Here is a 17,863-nt window from a genome sequence, read left to right as displayed (position 1 = left end):
TATTCTTATGTCTCCTCTCTACTTCCTATTTTTTTTCTTTAATAAACATTTCTTAATCTTATAATCTGGTATATCTGTGGAATTGGCAGGAAATTCTATAGGACTTGATATACTGCTTTGTGACAGCTCTTATATCTCTGACATACTAGGTCATACTGCCATCCAACTGGTAGAGCCTGCAAGCAGAAACACTAATTAGAAGATAAGTTATGATAGTTTACATATTAGCCAAGAACATGTTTAGCTGCACAAAACAGAAAACCAAATTAGGGCTTATTTTTTAGACAACAGTATGTCCAGGGGTAACCAGTCTAGGACTGCTGCAGCAGCTCTAAGATGTCAAGAATGACCCAGACTCCTTCCATGTTTCTGCTCCAGCATCCCTAGCTTGTGAATTCCATCTTCGTATTTCCCACATCATGCTCTCACCATTATCGTCATGAAGCTCCATCTCCATCTTTATGTTAGTATTCTAGTAGGAAGAAGAAAAAGTAAGACATGGAAGGGTGTCTCCATATTAGGAAAATAAATGTTTTCCTAGAAACCTTCACCATATGTCTATAACTATATCCCATGATCACCCATCATTGTATGTGATCTAGGGAAATGAGTTTTTCTGGCTAGGCATATTGCCAGCCCTCGTCTCCTCCCCCACAAAAGTATCCAGATATTTCTAATAGATAAGGGTGTCTGCCCCTGCTTCTCAAGTAAGGAATATACTCATCCCCTCCCCAAGAGAAACGCTCCCCAAGTCTCATCCAGTTACTGCAATGAGCTCAGGTCCAGGATCCAGAAGTCCTGATGATGTGGGGTACTCCCCATCAAAAATGTGAATCTTCAGGCTCTGATAATTTTTAAAGAGAAGTTATCTGCCTTGATACTCCTAATAAGTAATGGTGGATAGACAAGGCATAGGATGTTGGTAAAATTCTTATTCGGAAAAGGGGAAACTTATAGTGGTCACTGGTCCATAGAACATCTCAAATCCTGTTGGATAATTATAGCAAGGAATCCATGCCCTTGGTAAATTAATCTGTCAGTTCCTGGTTCTGTTCTGTAGGAGGATCTTCCTATTGAATTGTCTTCCACGGTGTCATATCTGAAGTGGGCGCTGTGGAGGATACCTTTTCTGGAGCATTAAAACTTTGGCAGTCTGAGACTAGATTCACGACTGGTAAGTCCAGAATCTGGTGCCATTTTGCCCTCCGAGGGAACTGACATTCTGCAACAGTAGTGGAAAAGTTGAAAACTAGCTAGAGCTCTCAAGCAGAGTGGGTAGAGAGTGGAGGGTGAAAATTTTGAGTTCAGGACCCGAGGAGGAAAGATTTCAAGTTGTAATTCCAAAGCGCTACACCCTGGAAGTAACTTTTAATTAATTGCTGACTGGATTAAGGTGATCTGCCCTTAATCTAAATGGCCCCCAATGAACCTCACCTCCCAATATTCATGGCTTTGTGCCACAGACTCTGAGTTGATGTGTGACTTGCTTTGGCTAACGACACATTAGTAAGGGTGATATAAGCAAAGGCTTGTACATTGAGGCTTGTCCTCTTGGAAGGCTCCTTCTTGGAACCTAGGGATTACCATCCTGTGAGGAAACCCAAATTAGCCACATGGAGAAGCCATGTAGAGAAGAATCAGGGAATCCTGCCAACAGCCAGGACAGAGGCCCAGTACATATGGCCCTAGTTGAACCAGGTCCCAGCCATCTGGGCCACCCCAATTGAGGCCCAAGACATCATGGAGTAGAGATGAGCCACCTGCACAATGGCCTGATTGAATTCTTGAGCCAGAGAATCTGGAATCATCAGCGAAGAAGAGTTGTTTTAAGTCACTAAGTTTTCAGATAGTTGATACACAGCAATAAATAACTGAAACACTAAGAATGTATAGCAAATAATCTAGTTGTTGGAAAAAAATAGATTACAAATTCATAATCCAAAAGAAGACATGAAAAGAATAAAACAGAACAGGTGAGATAAATAGAAAGCAAACAGTAAAATCGATTTATACTCAGATACTTGTTTCTAGGCAATTCCATGTATGAGTAGGCATAGACCAAGATCTTGTCTCAGTACACTTTTTAAGCCTGGAAATTCTTGTCTTTTCTTTATTAGCCTCTGAATCCTATCCATACCATTGTCCATATTTGAAATAAGCCTGTTGGATAGATACTACCCTAAATCTATTCTTTGATGAATAGATTTAGAAGAGTTTAGTTGTCACCTCCTTTGGTTTAGAAGAGTTGAAGAAAAGCGTGGAACCATATATCTATTACTACCACCTCTCAGCTCCTATTATTATAGGTTGGCATGTCTGGTAAGGTAATAGTTGGCTTTTTCAACCGAGAAAGGCTCCACATTATGGAATTAAGTCAGTTTATATTCAAGCCACTGACAGAGAGCATCTCTTTGTAACCTGTATTTTGTTCTCTGCCAGCTGCTGGGGATGAAGCCATAATTAACTTTCTTTGATTTTGATCAGGGCCTTTGTTTCTCCAATATATAGTAATTACATGAATTTAATGTAGTGTTTCTTCCTCCACCACTGCAAACCTATTCAATATATGGACTTACCATTCAAGGCATTTTATAATTCAGAAAATACGGTAAATTCTCATGGGGTGTATATTTTAGAGGTGAGTACATTGCTCTGCACACTCGAGGAGTACAGGCTTGGTCTGGGCTGATCAGGCATGTAGTCTAAGCCTAGCACATTCCTGGCACCAAGAGGCGCGCGCCCAGTATTGAGTGAATAAGTCACTACGGTGTTTGTGGTCTTTTTATCGTCAAAACCCCAAAGCTAGGTTTCCCTTCTGCAATGCAGTGTACGTTTCCCTGAAACAGGAATGCCTGTGACCCCGTCGGGCAGGTGGCCAACCCGGGTGTGCCTCCTGGCCGGCCCGTTCTGTACGGCGCGGGCGACCCCGTCTGGCCGCAGCGGTGGTAGCAGCCGTTTGCCTCCTCTTGGGGCTCGGTGGCGTCAGGGGCAGGAGACGGCTTGTGAGGAGGCAAATAAACAAAGCCAACCGCCCAGAAACGGGTCGTTCTGTTTCACATCCTCCTTCAGCTGCCAGGGTTTCCTCGGAACAAAGTGACCCTCCATCTGTCCGCAGGCAGGTGGAGCCCGCCCCACAGGGAGGGAACCTTCCTCCCTCACCGCCGCGCGCTCCCCGACGCGCGTAGACGCGGACCCTCCGAGACCCAGCCGGCCTCCGAGAGGACACGCCCCCTCGCGGGAGCACGCGGCCGCTGCACTCACACCTCGCGCGCCTCCCCGTGAGCGAGCGCTAGCGCGCGCGCGCACGGGGCGGGTCTCCTTCCCGGCACCCACTGAGCGCCCGGCCCCCTCACCCCACCCCACACCCGGCCTCCTAGGCTCCGCCTTCGCGACCGGGCTGCTGTGAGCAGGCGACCGGAAGCCACTTTAAAGCAGAGCTGGAGGTGACAGGAGAGGGAGCTGGATCGGGAGTCTGTCGCGGCTCTCTGCGCTCGCGGCGGCGTAATGGCCCGTTCGCGGTTCGCGGCGTCTCCGGCCTGCGACCCCTAGACCCCTGAGCCCGCCCTCTGCGCTGACCCCCCGGCGCGGACGCTGCCCGCGAGCCGGCAGCGCCGCGACTCGGTTCCTGTGGTCGGTTCTCTCAGGCTGCCGGTTCAGGTAAAGGGCTCCGGGTGAGCTCTGAGGAGCCGACGAGGGACCCTAGCGGGGATGGCGGGCGAGGAAGGGGGCGCCGGCCTCGCAGCCGGCTCTCAGGGATCTAGGGTGATTGATAATTAGACTGCCTTTTTGTACCAAATGAACTCGAATCCTGTCAATATCGGGATGAAATTAGTTTACACTTCTTAGTCACTTAGGGCCGCTGGCAGGTGTATAAGTCGCAGTAAGACACTGAAGGGTTAGGGTCCCCGGCGTCTCCCCATTCCCCCTTGGTCAGGGCTGGCGCGGGGGCGCGTCTATGCGGCCTCCCCCGCGGGAGCACTTCGCAGATCGAGGGGGAGGGCACGGCAGCTAGGGGAGCCTTCCGGCCACCCCGCGTTCCGGCTGCAGCCCAGAAGTTTGCAGACTGTTTTTAGATTAACTTTGAAGGCGCAGAAGTCTTCGCCTTCCTCCCCAAGAAGCGTCCGCCGAGTTTCCCGGGCGCTTCGCGGGTGGATTGTGCGATCCTTCGAGACTCGCGGGACGATCCTCTCAGGAAGGTTGGTTGAGGAGGTGAAGAAGTAATTGTCTGTGAAAGGCGCCGTAAGGGGCTGCTGGGGGCGGGGGGGAAGCCTGGACTGGGGGTGCTCGTTGGGAGGAGGCTGGACCGAGAGTTTGGGGAGGGGGGCGCCGCAGCGCCTGCTGAGAAGGCGGGGGGCAGGGTGCTCGGAACTCCGGGAATTGGCCGAGCCGGGCGGCGCCTCCGCCGCGCTGCGCGGAGTTGACGCGGCTCGTGGTGCGGAGCTGCGCAAACCGCCGCGGCCCGCAGGAGGCGTCGCTCGGACCCGGGCTCGGCGCCGAGGTGTCGGGCAGCGGCGGGCCCTCAAGAGATTCCTGAGTTTGGAGCGGGCGGTTTCCAGGGACCGGGCTCTGAGCCGGGCGTGCGGGAGAAGCCCGTGCATCGCGAGGTGGGTGGAGCGGTAGGTCGCTTTCCGCGGGGTACTGGGGACCTGGGGACCGGAGGAAGTGTCCTTTGAATCTTTATTTTTTGTTATGCAAACTAATTGAGGAACGAGGTCCTGGTGACTTCCCCACTCCGGCCACTCCTCCACTTCTCTTCCTCTTCCTCAATTTTATTTCCGAGTGTGACAGGGTAATAATAGGAAAAGTTGTAGTATGCGTGTATGTATCAATAAAACTGGTTTGGGGTCTGTTTTGCATTGATCGAGTGTGATCGGAGTGGTTAGTGTGTGTGTGCGCGCGCGCGCCCGCGCATTAATGTGGGGGAAGGCACAGGCCGGTCTGGTGTGGTTGAGAGGGAATACCACAATCTGTGCCAATTGTGCCTTGAGGCAGGAGCACTGAATGATGAATAATAACGCCTGGCTTGGCTGCTTTCCAATTGATTTATGTCTTCTGTCAAGTCCCTCCTTCGTGAAGCTTTCCCTAACAATGGCAGCTTACACTGAACTCTTTCTACCTTTTCCTTTTGTACTTACCGTGTACACTAATACCTTGTCATACGCTGTTTGTGTGTGTGTGTGTGTTTGATCATTATGCACATTTTACACACAAATTGCAGAATCTCTTCAATTAGATCTTTAATACTCATTTTTATGAGGACTCAATTTTACCATTTGTTACTGTTGACCCATAAAGACTAATAGAACTAGGCACTTAATAGGTTCTTTTTCTTCAATAATTCAACCCCAAAATACTAGGGGGTACCCACTGTTTGCATTGTGCTGGGCACTATAATGCGCACCTGGGATGCATACTTGATGAAGTCATGGGCCCTTGCATTAAATACTTCTTTCAATATATTGGACAAGAGAGAAAGGATTAATTGCTCATCACCAACCTTGTTCCACCTGGCTCCGTGCTCAGTAAATATTTTCAGAATTAGTTAATAAGTGCTAGATTGTGGAGGAGACACCGTTTGTCATTTTACAAAGTTTCCTTTGCTTTTAACTTTTAAGTTCCAGTTTTTTCCAAGGGGTCTGATTTGTTGAAGAAAGCACTTTTTTATTTTCTTTCAGTAGTTCATAAGGAATCTGAAATGTGTTTTGTGTTTTATATTCTTGTGTTATTTTCCTACAGTATGCCTTCATTTGCCTTTAAAAAAAAATACATGTAACTTTTCTGAAGACAGGGAGGCTCTTTCTGTTTTACAAAGTTGTGTTTGGTTTCCAAAACAGTGTGCAGTGGTTGTTGCTGATGTAGCTTCTGTTGCTAAACAAGCCTTGGTATTCCTCCTCCAACAGTGGTAACGTTTGGGGGATTGCAAAAGTAGACCCCTAACATCCTCGGGGAATATATTGGAATTTTCTGAATACAGCAGCTTGTCAAATAACATTATGTTGTAGGAACTTAACTCTTGTTTATATCAATTAGTCTGTGGTAAAATTGGTTTCATAATAGTCACTTCCCTTCAGTCGCAGATGACTTAAGTTAAGTGAAGACTTAACTGAATAGAAATGCTTCAACAGGCTCCTGGCTTTCTCGCATACAACATTTTAATCGAGAGCCCTTCTTCCCTGAGTATGTCCTCACACTCCAGATTCACTCATTATTTAACTTTGAAGTTTGTCCTTCTTTTGAGTTTTGCTTGCTTTTGGTTTTTTTGTTGTTGTTTTTTAAACAAAGAAAGTTTTTGTCACCTCATGAAATAGGTGATACAGTTAAGCAACTGGCGAAGAAAACCACAAAGTAGTGAAGATGTGGTTTCCCCAATGTCATTAGTTAGATACACTTATTTCTACCCCACCCTACCTTAGACTTACAGTTAAATTTCATATCCTGGTAGAAATACAATTCGTTGTATATTATGTCCATAAATTAATTTTAAGAGCCTATTAGAAGAGACTCTCTTTTACCTTCATCTGCCATGGGCTTTTGAATAGTTTTGGTTGCTTTGGAGCCTTGATTTCTCAATAAAATTTAAAATTGACCCATAAAGATGAAACACAGTCTAAGAGGAGTGATTTCAGGGACTTAGTCACAGACTAAAACAAAACGTTTTGATGAATGGATGGGATGCAATTGTTGTCAGCTTGTCAGTGATCATCTTCATTCCTTTCCTGGTAGGATTTTTAGACTCTGAAGAGCAGTTGGAGCCAATCCACATCATGGAAATGGAAACCACTGAACCTGAGCCAGACTGTGTAGTGCAGCCTCCCTCTCCTCCTGATGACTTTTCATGCCAAATGAGACTCTCTGAGAAGATCACTCCATTGAAGACTTGTTTTAAGAAAAAGGATCAGAAGAGATTGGGAACTGGGACCCTGAGGTCTTTGAGGCCAATATTAAACACTTTGCTAGAATCTGGCTCACTTGATGGGGTTTTTAGATCTAGAAACCAGAATGCAGAGGAGAGCAGCTTACATGAACCTATGGTGAAAAAACCCCTGGAAATCAATCCATCGTGTCCACCAGCAGAAAACAATATGTCTGTCCTGATTCCCGATGGAACAAATGTTGGGGGCCAAATACCAGAAGCTCATCCTTCCACTGATGCTGCAGAACAAGTGGTTCCAATCCAGGATCACAGCTTTCCACCAGAAACCATCAGTGGGACAGTGACAGATTCTACAGCAGGGCACTTCCAGACTGCCCTTTTGCACCCAGTTTCAACTGACGTTCCTGCTAGTCCTGACTGCATAGACAAAGTCATGGATTACGTTCCAGGGGTTTTCCAAGACAATAGTTTTACAATCCAGTATATTTTGGACACAAGTGACAAGTTGAATACTGAGCTCTTTAAGGACAAAAGTGAGGAGGCTTCCCTTGACCTTGTATTTGAGCTGGTGAACCAGCTACAGTACCACACTCACCAAGAGAACGAAATTGAAATTTGCATGGACTTTTTGCAAGGCACGTGTATTTATGGCAGGGATTGTTTGAAGCACCACACGGTCTTGCCATATCATTGGCAGATCAAGAGGACAACTACTCAGAAGTGGCAGAGTGTATCCAATGATTCCCAGGAACACTTGGAAAGATTTTACTGTAACCCAGAAAATGATAGAATGAGAATGAAGTATGGGTATGTACTTATAACTTTTTTAAAGCTGTTGTTAAATCCTACAGGGAATATAAAGAAGTTAAAAGCTTCGTAAGGTGGTTTCTTTTAATAGTAACCTAGCAGGTTTTATCCTTTTTTCCACTGTTATTCTTTTGGCTGTGTGCTATCCTAATTTTTCATGGTGGTTAAATGCAGGGTGTTTACCTAACCAGACAATGAAGTTTTTGTGATTTGAACAATTCACATGTCACTGTGCAATATGTATGTGACTGAGAAGTTGCATATACATTTAATGTTGTGAATCAAATACAATTTTAATCACAGGAGAGCTTACTTTTGAAAGTAAATCCATGGTGAATCTTACAACATAAATAAAGAATACCTAATTTATCTTATTTTAAAATTTTGCATATTGATTAGCTGCTGCTTTATAAAGGAAAATAGTATTATTTGGAGAGTTTTATGGCCCCCTTTTTGTTTTGAATGGTATAAACTTTCTGTGAATGATTTAGAAGTTTCTCCCAAACTTAAGAAGCATTCCCAAAACTGTTAAACATCCCTTTCTCTTTTTTTTTGTTTGTTTCCTTAAAGGTTTTTACTATTAAGCTTATTATTCTGTGTATTTTATAGATAAAATAAATTGTTCCACAATTCAGGGTATTTTTTAAACAATGAGTGAAAGGGAGGTTTATGTTAATCGGTATGTTTATTTCTCATGTACATAAAAAACAGTTATCCCCATGTTTTTGTATAGAAGACACGTATATAAATAATTTGGTTCTTTTAGTATGGGTGTCCAAGCAATATTCACTGACAGGGAACTGAAATTGACACATCTGATTCCCTAATTGAACTTAGAAGATAAATGTAATAGATGCCACATGTAAAGTGGCTAGTGTCAAAGTGGCTGTATAATATTAATCTTTATATTTCTAAGTTGTTTCTCCTGTAGTATAGAAGGAGTTAAAATGTGTGATGTTAATAGTTATTTGTTTATGACCAAGAGTAAGTATTAAAATTATATGGGGGGAGAAGAGCACTTCTGTCCATGCTACCTGAGTTGGGAGATCATGAGGGGATCTGGGTTGCGCTGCTCACGTGTTCGGAGTAAGCAAATGGGGGCAGTAAACCATTTCCAAGTTGTCTATTCTGTTAGCCTTAATGTTAATCTTAAGTGTTCCAACAGTGCTAAAGCGTTGTTGGCATTGTGGAGACCTGGTCTTTTTTTTTTTTTAACTTCTCTAGCTCCCATTTAGTATTAGTTAAGTGGTTTTCTTTCAGTATTCAGTTATATAGTATACAGATCTGTGTCTTTTTAGCAACTTAATTATGAGACTAGAACTTTGCATCTTCTAAAATGCAAAGGGACATCTAAAGAATGTATGGAACAAGATAAGAAACAATATGAGGTCCAAGTTTAAAGGTATTATTTATTATATAGAATACTTCTTGGGATAAAAGTAAGATGATATCAAGAGTGTAGTTTCCCTGATTGTAAATGTGTTATCTTGATAATATAATGCATTCAAGATTCTATCATGCTTGGGTAGCAAAATTCCTAGATCCTGTGTTAAAGCTAAGTACTCTTATTTATTTATTTATTTTGAGTCAGCATTGGAAAACAGAAACGTTTTCCATTTCTCTTAAAATCTTTTTAATAAGGTATTGTCCAAAATTTCTGTTGCCTGTGAGCTAGCAATTCTAATTGGTATGCGAAGGGGAATTAATTTTATATACTCTCAACGCCACGCTGATCCTTCCATCTCCAGATTGCAAAGCGGTGCAGAACTGTAGACTCTCACTTCACTCTTACGAAGCACATTTCCAGTCTGCTGAGCACTTCAGCATCTTGGTACATTAAGTTTCTGTTTGACTTGGTCAGGAAGAAACTAGGATTATTGTCCAACACATTACATTCTGTTATCATGAGCCAGGCAAGACAGATATTTTGATCCCAGAAAATCCAAGAACTCTTAGGTCAGCAGCATATTTGGTAAAATTACTTTATGGAAGAATAGACATAGATATAGGCTCATAAGTATGCATTGTTGGACCAGTTACAAAGTTGTTGCTGTGAGTGTTTGATTTCCAGGACAGTTTTAATGAAGTAAGGTTTATTTGACACTTGACAGAAGTATAAGTGAATTATTATTTGTAATTACTGTTGGTGCTGCTACATTGTTCATGATAGTAAGTGGTCCTGCCCTGATAAAAATAGCAAAAAGTATTAACAGTTAAGTACTAGTAAAGTGAAGTTCTCCATGGACTACAGTAAGAAATGTATAAGATTGTAGATAGCCGAGTGTCAAAAATTAGGCTTTGGGGAAGTTGACCTGTGGTCATTGCAACCTGGTTTTCCTTGTATTCCAAAGCGATGTTGTGTTTCCTGGCAACAAGATGCAGATAACGGCATGTTGAGCCTTGCTGAGAGATTCACAAACAAGCTGGAGCAGCCCAGGTTCACATGGTTACCACATTATTTGGCTAAAGCTATTAATCTCTGTGGTCAGGCCTGTAAAGCTGGTCTATCTCTGCAGATTGCACATAACCAGGAAGTATGTGTTCAGCTGTGTATATGCCCAAGTCCGACCCAGCAGTCTTTGGATTCAGGAATAATGAATGGCAGTTGTTGATCCCACTGTGTTCAGTATTTTATATGTCTTGGTAAATCATTCTTACATATAATATCCATAATGCTTCATTGTGTGGAACTTGGGGAAGGTTCATAGTTCTGAGTCTACTGTGCAGGTAAAATTCTTTGTTTTGCAAATGTATTAGTTTTAACATGTAAATTAATCCAAATTAGATGTGCAGTGTTTATTTTATTCTCAAGAATCAAATGGGAAGGTAAGTTGACCTGACTTCACAGGTCCCTTCCAACTCTTTAGTCAAGATACTTAGATACTAAAAAATGCATTTTAAAAAGAGGATTTCAATAATAATAAATGCTTACTTGGTTCATTATAATGAAATTATTTTAATTATTTTTCAATTTTGCCTTCACCCCAAGTTATGATATAATCTCACTTTGCCATCACACTCTGCTTTTGTACATCTGCAGATGTTTATTGCCAACATTAACTGGAACTAGTTGTATGTATGAACTCCCCATATTTAGATGCTGAGGCTTTTACACACGGGACGGGCTTTGGAGAATTTCCAAATTCCAAATAGGAAGTTAGAAAACAACATTGAATGTTATGTTTTGATTAAGAAAACACAGTCTCTGCCAGTTTTAGGCACTCATCCTTAATAGAAATGACACTAAATGGCAGGTCTAAGCAGTTTTAAAAGAGCTTCACTAACTGTGGATTACTGTTATGGATAATTAAATCATGGAGGATGTGCAAGTTTCCCATTAGCAAAATAAGATCACCATTAGTTTCTACATTACATACATTTTAAAGAAGTCTCATAGTTATTATCAACCATAAAGAAGAGGCATTCTGCAAACCTTATTTTGGAGGTAATCTGTAGGTGAAAATATGACCAGTGATTATTTCTAATTCTGAATTTTCTGAAAGAGTGGGAGGGTGGAGTAGAAACTTGCAGACCTCGACTTCATGGTTAATTTTTCTCAGAGGACAGTGTTCTTCTCTTTGGAATTAAAGGATGTTGATAAAAGAGGGAGTTTTACTTGATACAGCTTAAGCCTAGTGTTGTCATAGTCTTAGTTTTGCGTGATTTCGATTGCTAATTGCTCTTAGAAATTTTGTTGTGTGTTGTTTTTTTTTAATTTGTCCAAGGGACAATATCATTAGATGATTTAAAAGGAACTCTGAAAGAAGATGGGAGAATTGCATATTAATGATAATAAAGATCATACTCTGTTCTTTTCTACCGTGTTTCCCCGAAAAGAAGACCTAGTTGGACAATCAGCTCTAAAGTGTCTTTTGGAGCAAAAATTAATATAAGACCTGGTCTTCTATTATGTTAGATAAGACCCGGTCTTATTTTACTACATAGTAAAATATAGTATAGTTACTATATAGTAAAATAAGACCGGGTCTTAATATTAACTTTTGCTCCAAAAGACGCATTAGAGCTGATTGTCCAACTAGGTCTTATTTTCGGGGAAACATGGTACATGACTAGCAGAGTGGATTATCCAAAATAGAGCAAGCTCCTGACTGAACTCTACTGGAATAGTTAAATTAGCCAAGTTAACTCTGGCCTGCACAGCTGTGATGATGTATGAACTACCTCATTATGTGTTATTGATAATACTGGAAAGATGAGAACAGCTGAAACTTACTATGCCTTGTGACTTTTTGGTATTTCTTGAATATACACAGCTGAATGAGTTTGAATTTATTTTAAAAATTCCTCCCTAAGAGAAAGAGAGAGCTCCATAAGCAAGAACTGTACTTGAAGTGACTTTCAAAATGTGTGCCTTGTGCTTTAGGATAAAGCAATCCAATGAATTATTTTTTGTACCTCTTTATGCTTCTATTTACATATGAAATAAAACTAATTGGCTTCTGTCTATACTAACCCAGAGGAATTAGTGGGTCTGTATAGAGCTATCCTGGGAATCAATAGCAATCATTCATTTATTTCTTTTCTGGTTTTTTTTTTTTAATCAATAAACAGATTAGACTTTCAAGCAGCTGTCACCTGGCTTCAGGTTGGGGTCAATCTGTTCCTGATGTATTTATGGTAATGAAAATGAACCTTGCAAAAAGCAAAGACAATTGGAAGAAATAGTTTATAAGGTTATCTGGCAATCCCTACAAGTACATCATATATTATGCATTTTCTTATTGAGTTGACTCTAAAGCTTTTTACTTTTTATTGTAAATAAACTGGGAGAAAAGTAAGGTAACAACTCCAACATTTAAAACTTTATTCTGCATGTGTGGACATGCAAAAAATGCAACTTTTGACTAATTTACTGTGTCCTGTAAATCTGTTTCCTGTTGTTACACTAGAATCTCAGGATTCTAGATTTGCATTCTACCATAAAGCAAAGGTAAATTCATAAATTCTATCAGTGCATCTCTGATCTTAATGATTCTTAGTTTTATATTGGGTTTGGGGGCTATTTCTAAAGGGTGAAGCAGTATGTATATAGCCCATACAAACCTTGACTACTCAAGGAATGCTACTGAAATCCATTCATTTGAAATTGTGACTGTTTTCCTATGGCCTTTCTTATTTCTTATCCCCCGATTTGAGACCACCAGATTCTGCATCCTTTGTCTGATAGTAATTTTGATCACATTTAAATTAGGACCTGAGGTCCTCTTAACCTAGGTCAACAACCTTTAATAATTACTCGTATCCTGTTTGTGAGTTGCAGTTGCCTTTTGTGGAAGGAAAACTTAAGTACATGTGTATATCATTTTTCAAAAAAAAACACATACATTTTGCATTACAAGATGACTCTTGATTATTCTGGCACAACTTTCTGTGAGGCTGGTTTCAAATTGGACACTGGTAAGTTTTGCAAGAGAAACTCCCTTTGTTAAAAGTAGTAAAGTTTCTCTTCTAAATAAATCTGGGAATCTTAAACTAAAGTGAAGTGACCATGATTGATTTTATATCTTTGAAAGACACCAGAGTGCTGAGGATTGAGCCATTTTCTGTTTCATTCTGGGTTTGATATTATTAGGTAGTGGCTTAAGATCTTGGGTTGAACAGTTCTTTGCAACACCATAAACACTGTACAAAGGAATAAAATACAAATATAGTTCACCACTTCTAGGAGCAAAACAAGTCACATTTTAGATATGAAGGAAATTTTTTTAACAAAAACAGAACATTTTTTTTGTATTTATAGATCATTTATGGTAGTGCTTTCCAGGGACCAGGAATTATATTACACAGACTCACCTCTATTTAAAAATCCCTGTAAGTGTTAAAACTAATCCAGCCCAATCCCTGACTCATTAACTGAAAGCGTCAAATTTCCCAATATAGATAATTCTTTGTTAATAGGGGAATTTGAAATTACAAGAGGTAGGTTCTGATGAAAATACATTTTGAAATCTTTTGTAAAGATTTATATTTAATCTGTGCAAAAGACAGTATTGCAGTTTTGTGCTAAATATAACCAATTCTGTGATCTGAACGCAAATTTAGAAGTTGATATTAATAAATTGCTACTTCTCAAACTTCCTTCCTTGCTGACCTAACAGTTACTGTTGCTAAGACAAGCATGGAAGGGAGTTAACTAAGCATTCTGTTTGTAGTGTCCCATACAACAAAATTTGTCTGTCTCCTTGATCCTTCTCTGCTATGTGCTGTTTACTTACTGGTGACACCCACTTGACCAGTAAAGAACCTTTGCAGTGGTCATCACAATGAAAGGGTAACTCCTATGAGAGTGACGGTGCTGGAGTGATGACTGTTCCCTTTCACATTCTACAGAAACCAGTGATTTGCGAGTATGTGTGCCACAAAATGTTGTGTAAGGAGTGTATTAGAATCCCCATGACTAAGTTGTCTAAGAAAGATTTGTTCAGGGAATTTGTATTTGTTATGCAAATAGACATTCTTTGTTTTAGTGCAATTGTTTCTGAGCATAAGGAAGGATTTGTGAATAGTCTTAATGTTGAAACATAGCACTTTCATGATGATTGGAAAATGTTTAGGCCACATTTACTGGAATTTCTTTTTATTACATTAGTTTTTTTCTTTTTGGATTAAGAGGTCTTAAATTGTCCCTTCTCGTTGACATAGCCATCGAGTTTGGGTGACCTTCTTTGCTCTAAATTTTCACCCGCACTGAATAGTAAGTGAAGAATGGCAGGGGCAGGGGCTTAAGGGTGTGCTTTGCCTGCAGTCGTCCCTGGGCTTTCAGAATCTTGCCTGCACCCTGTGATCTTCACAGCTCCTGCAGCTGATCAGGGTGCTGGGAGGGCAAATGGCACAAAATACTCTAAATTAAATTTCCTGCTGTGGTTGGTCTTTGGTTTCTGACTGACTGTCACCTGGCTTCTCTCTTTCATTTCCAGACATTGAGAGAATAAAAATAAGCACAGGAGAAATGCTAGGTTTGCTTTCCAAATTAATAAAAAGACATCCTTGAATGGGAATAGAGTATGTGAAACGGGGAACTTTGCTTGCTTGCTTTCTGATATTTGGATTGTCCAAATGTTGCTACACCTCAAAAGCATTGTGTAAAGTCTTCTACAATTAATTTGCTACTGAAAAATGTAGACTGTCTTAAGAAATTAATAAAATTGGATCAGAGAAATTTGACTTTGTAGAATCCGTCTCTCCTAGGAAAAGTTGACTGACTTAAAATCCTGCTAAAAAAGGCTTTGTGGTTGTAGTTTACAAAACCTAGACCAAAAACAAAAAAACAAAAACAAAAACCTCTTAGTATGTTTTCTATAGAAGGTCCTTTTTTTTTTTTTCAGAAATTTGCTTTAAAAACTCAGGGTGTGATGCATTTGTTATATAATTAGTTTGCATACATTCAAATCTCTAGTGCTGAAAGCGTTTTTTATTCATCTCTGGGTTCTTATAATAAGCCATCATTGATTATATTTTTAATTTGTTCATTGTATCAATTAGTTTATCGTACTGATTGTTGGGAGAGATAAGGCTCAATTGAGTTCTGAATAAAAACCTTTTTTAGGAGTTGTTTGTAATTTTAAAAATCAACCCAGAAATAAATGAAGCTAGCAGATTGTATCTTACTGGGAGTTATTGGGGGTATAGTTTATGATGATAATTATAGTTAGTATTTCATTGATGTGTAAATGAATTCTGAATTGTTTGATCTTATTTGAAAACAACTACTTTAAGGCAATTATAGCATTTACATATAACTGGTTTTATAATATTAATGTAGAAAAGTTTTATAAACAAGTATACTTCAGCTCTCTTTAAATGCTGTCAAATTTTATATCCACAAAATTGAATTAATCATTATTTGTGCCCTGAGTATATGGCAGGCATTTTTTATTGTTCACTCTGAGGTAAGATAGAAATCTTTGTTTAAAAATATTTCACTTAACAAAGGGGATATTTATGCATCGTCATTAAAAGCAATAACTGCAAAATTTAAGGATTGTGTAAAGCACGATCCACATTTTTTAAATCTATTATGTGCTTTCTATCTCAGCTGTTCTTGTAGAAATTAAGTTTCACTTCCTCTTCAGGCCATGATTGAGAAGTATGTCTCCCTTAAGTTACCTTCTAGGAGTCTCAGGACATCTGACTGAACTTGGATAAAAGTTAAGGCTGTATGACATTTCTGATGTCTTCAGGATGCAAAATTTAATCGCATGCCTCCATAAATAGATAGCAGTGCCATCTTAATGATCTCATAATTTTTATTTACAAAAGGTTTTAGGCTTATCCACATCTTATTGTAAAGTTCTTCCGTATTCTTTGCATTGAGCTGGTAGTTTTGTAATAAAACAAAAAAAGCCCAGCACAACAGTGTTTTAATAGGTTCTTTTCCCCAAGTGGATATAGTCATTTGTTTTAGTGGTTGCATAGGGTGGAGGGGACTTCAACGTGTGATATTATTTCTTAGGGGTTTAGGAAACATTTAGATGTACTCAAATGGCTGTGTCTTAGTATAGCTTCTTGAGAATAAACTGTGTTATGTGTTTGTTTAGTGGCCCACATTCTTTTGGAGGCAGTAGAATTACAGAAGCTTAAAAGCAGGGTATCTTTTCGTTTAGGAAATCTTCCTGCCTTCCATTTTCCTCCTATCTCTTATACTCTCATTTTTATTTCACTGTTCACTTCTAGAATGACTTTAAGACCACTGATTAGATGTGTGACAATTTGTAAATGTGATTTAGCACACAGATAAATGTGATTCTAGACAGCATTCTACTCACTAACTTGCTGCCTTCTTTTTCACCTGTTTCCAAGATGTCCCAAGAGGAATCAAAGTAACAGCACACGCAGTCACAGTTTTGCCTTTTAATGATCCCTTTTTAAAGAACTATATTTTAAAGTGGGGGATATTTTTACCTACCCCAACATCTTTTGAGGTATTGAGAACCATAAGATAAATCCATGATCCAAAATTAATGTTAATTGTTTTACAAAGTGATGTAAGCCTCAGCAAACTTGTCTGGATTAGGTCAGGGTCTCCTTAGATGTGAGCAGATTTAATTGAGAGTCAACATTTGATTCTTAGCTACCCATAACTACTAAGGGCCATGTGTATAATAGTGTAAACTCCCAGTTTTGATGAAGGTATGTCTCTGTGTCTCTAGCTGTTTCTGGATACAGAGAGAAAGACCCAGTTGTTACCCAAAAATCTTAATTTGTAACAGAATAAATGACAGTTACTATGCTTCTAAAGCAGAAAGTTAAGAGTACATAGTCCTCTGAAGTTGAATAATTACACTGCTTTTACAAAACATGTTGGTATTGTATATGCCATGGCTTTGATTCCCATCACCTTGTAACATATTTGAAGGGATATGTAAGCTGCCAGATATTCCAGCATTGCTAAATGAGTTCCTGGAAACATCAAAGCCAGGTATCAAAAGCCAGCTATATTTTGTGCGCCTGTAAAATTTCTTTAGCAGCAGCAAACATAGCCCATCTGTCATGCCTGTCTTAAGTCTGTAGTAGAAGAGCCTTCACACTCTTCATACTGCATTTGATCTTTATCTTTCTATCGTGATGACCTTCAGTTTTAAGAGACATTTTTCACTTTTTACCACAGTAATAAAATAAGAGGACCTATTAATTGTGTCTAGTTAGTCCGGCTGATTAGGGCAGGTGTTAATTTGTTTGAAGTGACAGATTTGTCCTTGTAGAAACCAGTTACAGGCAGGAAGCCAAAGTTCCAGAGTCTAACCCATCTGGTTAAAACTGTACGGAGTATGTCCAGAAAAACTTTATACTTAATTGACATTTGCTGAAGTTGGAATTCTATATTTTATCTGCGTCATCTTCCCACTTAAATGTGGTCCACCTCCTGCAATTCCTGTCCCACTTAATGGCACCATTATCCAATTACCCAGACCAGAAACATGGGACACATGCTGGACTCTTTCTACTCCCTTCAGCTCCACATGTAATCATACTCCATGCAATTAGGTTCTAACTCTTAAATTCCTCTTAAAACATCCCTTGCCTCCTCAATTCTGTGATCACGTGTCTCATGTAAATATTAATAATAAACATGCTGGTAGTTAGCAAATAAGTGCCTGTCTCCACCCTTTGCCCACCCTCCCCTACCAACAATAAACAAATCAGTCCTCCATCCCACTACTA

General features: G+C 40.1%; 1 protein-coding gene across 3 annotated transcripts in view; it reads left to right on the top strand.

Moving 5' to 3' along the window:
* Nucleotides 1-3,410: 3,410 nt before the first annotated feature.
* Nucleotides 3,411-17,863, top strand: part of TIPARP (TCDD inducible poly(ADP-ribose) polymerase) — a 29,067-nt gene continuing 14,614 nt past the window's right edge. Inside the window, exons 1-2 of one of the 3 annotated variants that reach the window (XM_033132191.1) lie at nucleotides 3,411-3,657; nucleotides 6,724-7,681. In XM_033132191.1, the coding sequence (XP_032988082.1) occupies nucleotides 6,765-7,681 (917 nt within the window). In that variant the 5' untranslated portion in view covers nucleotides 3,411-3,657; nucleotides 6,724-6,764. Of the gene's footprint in view, nucleotides 4,197-4,383; nucleotides 4,605-6,723; nucleotides 7,682-17,863 lie in introns of those variants that run through there. The other 2 variants (XM_033132200.1, XM_033132210.1) reach the window with 2 other exon arrangements.

This window comes from Rhinolophus ferrumequinum, chromosome 2 (genome assembly GCF_004115265.2).
Source record: "Rhinolophus ferrumequinum isolate MPI-CBG mRhiFer1 chromosome 2, mRhiFer1_v1.p, whole genome shotgun sequence".
NCBI classification, from domain to species: Eukaryota; Metazoa; Chordata; class Mammalia; order Chiroptera; family Rhinolophidae; genus Rhinolophus; species Rhinolophus ferrumequinum.
This window is presented reverse-complemented; position numbering and strand designations above follow the sequence as displayed.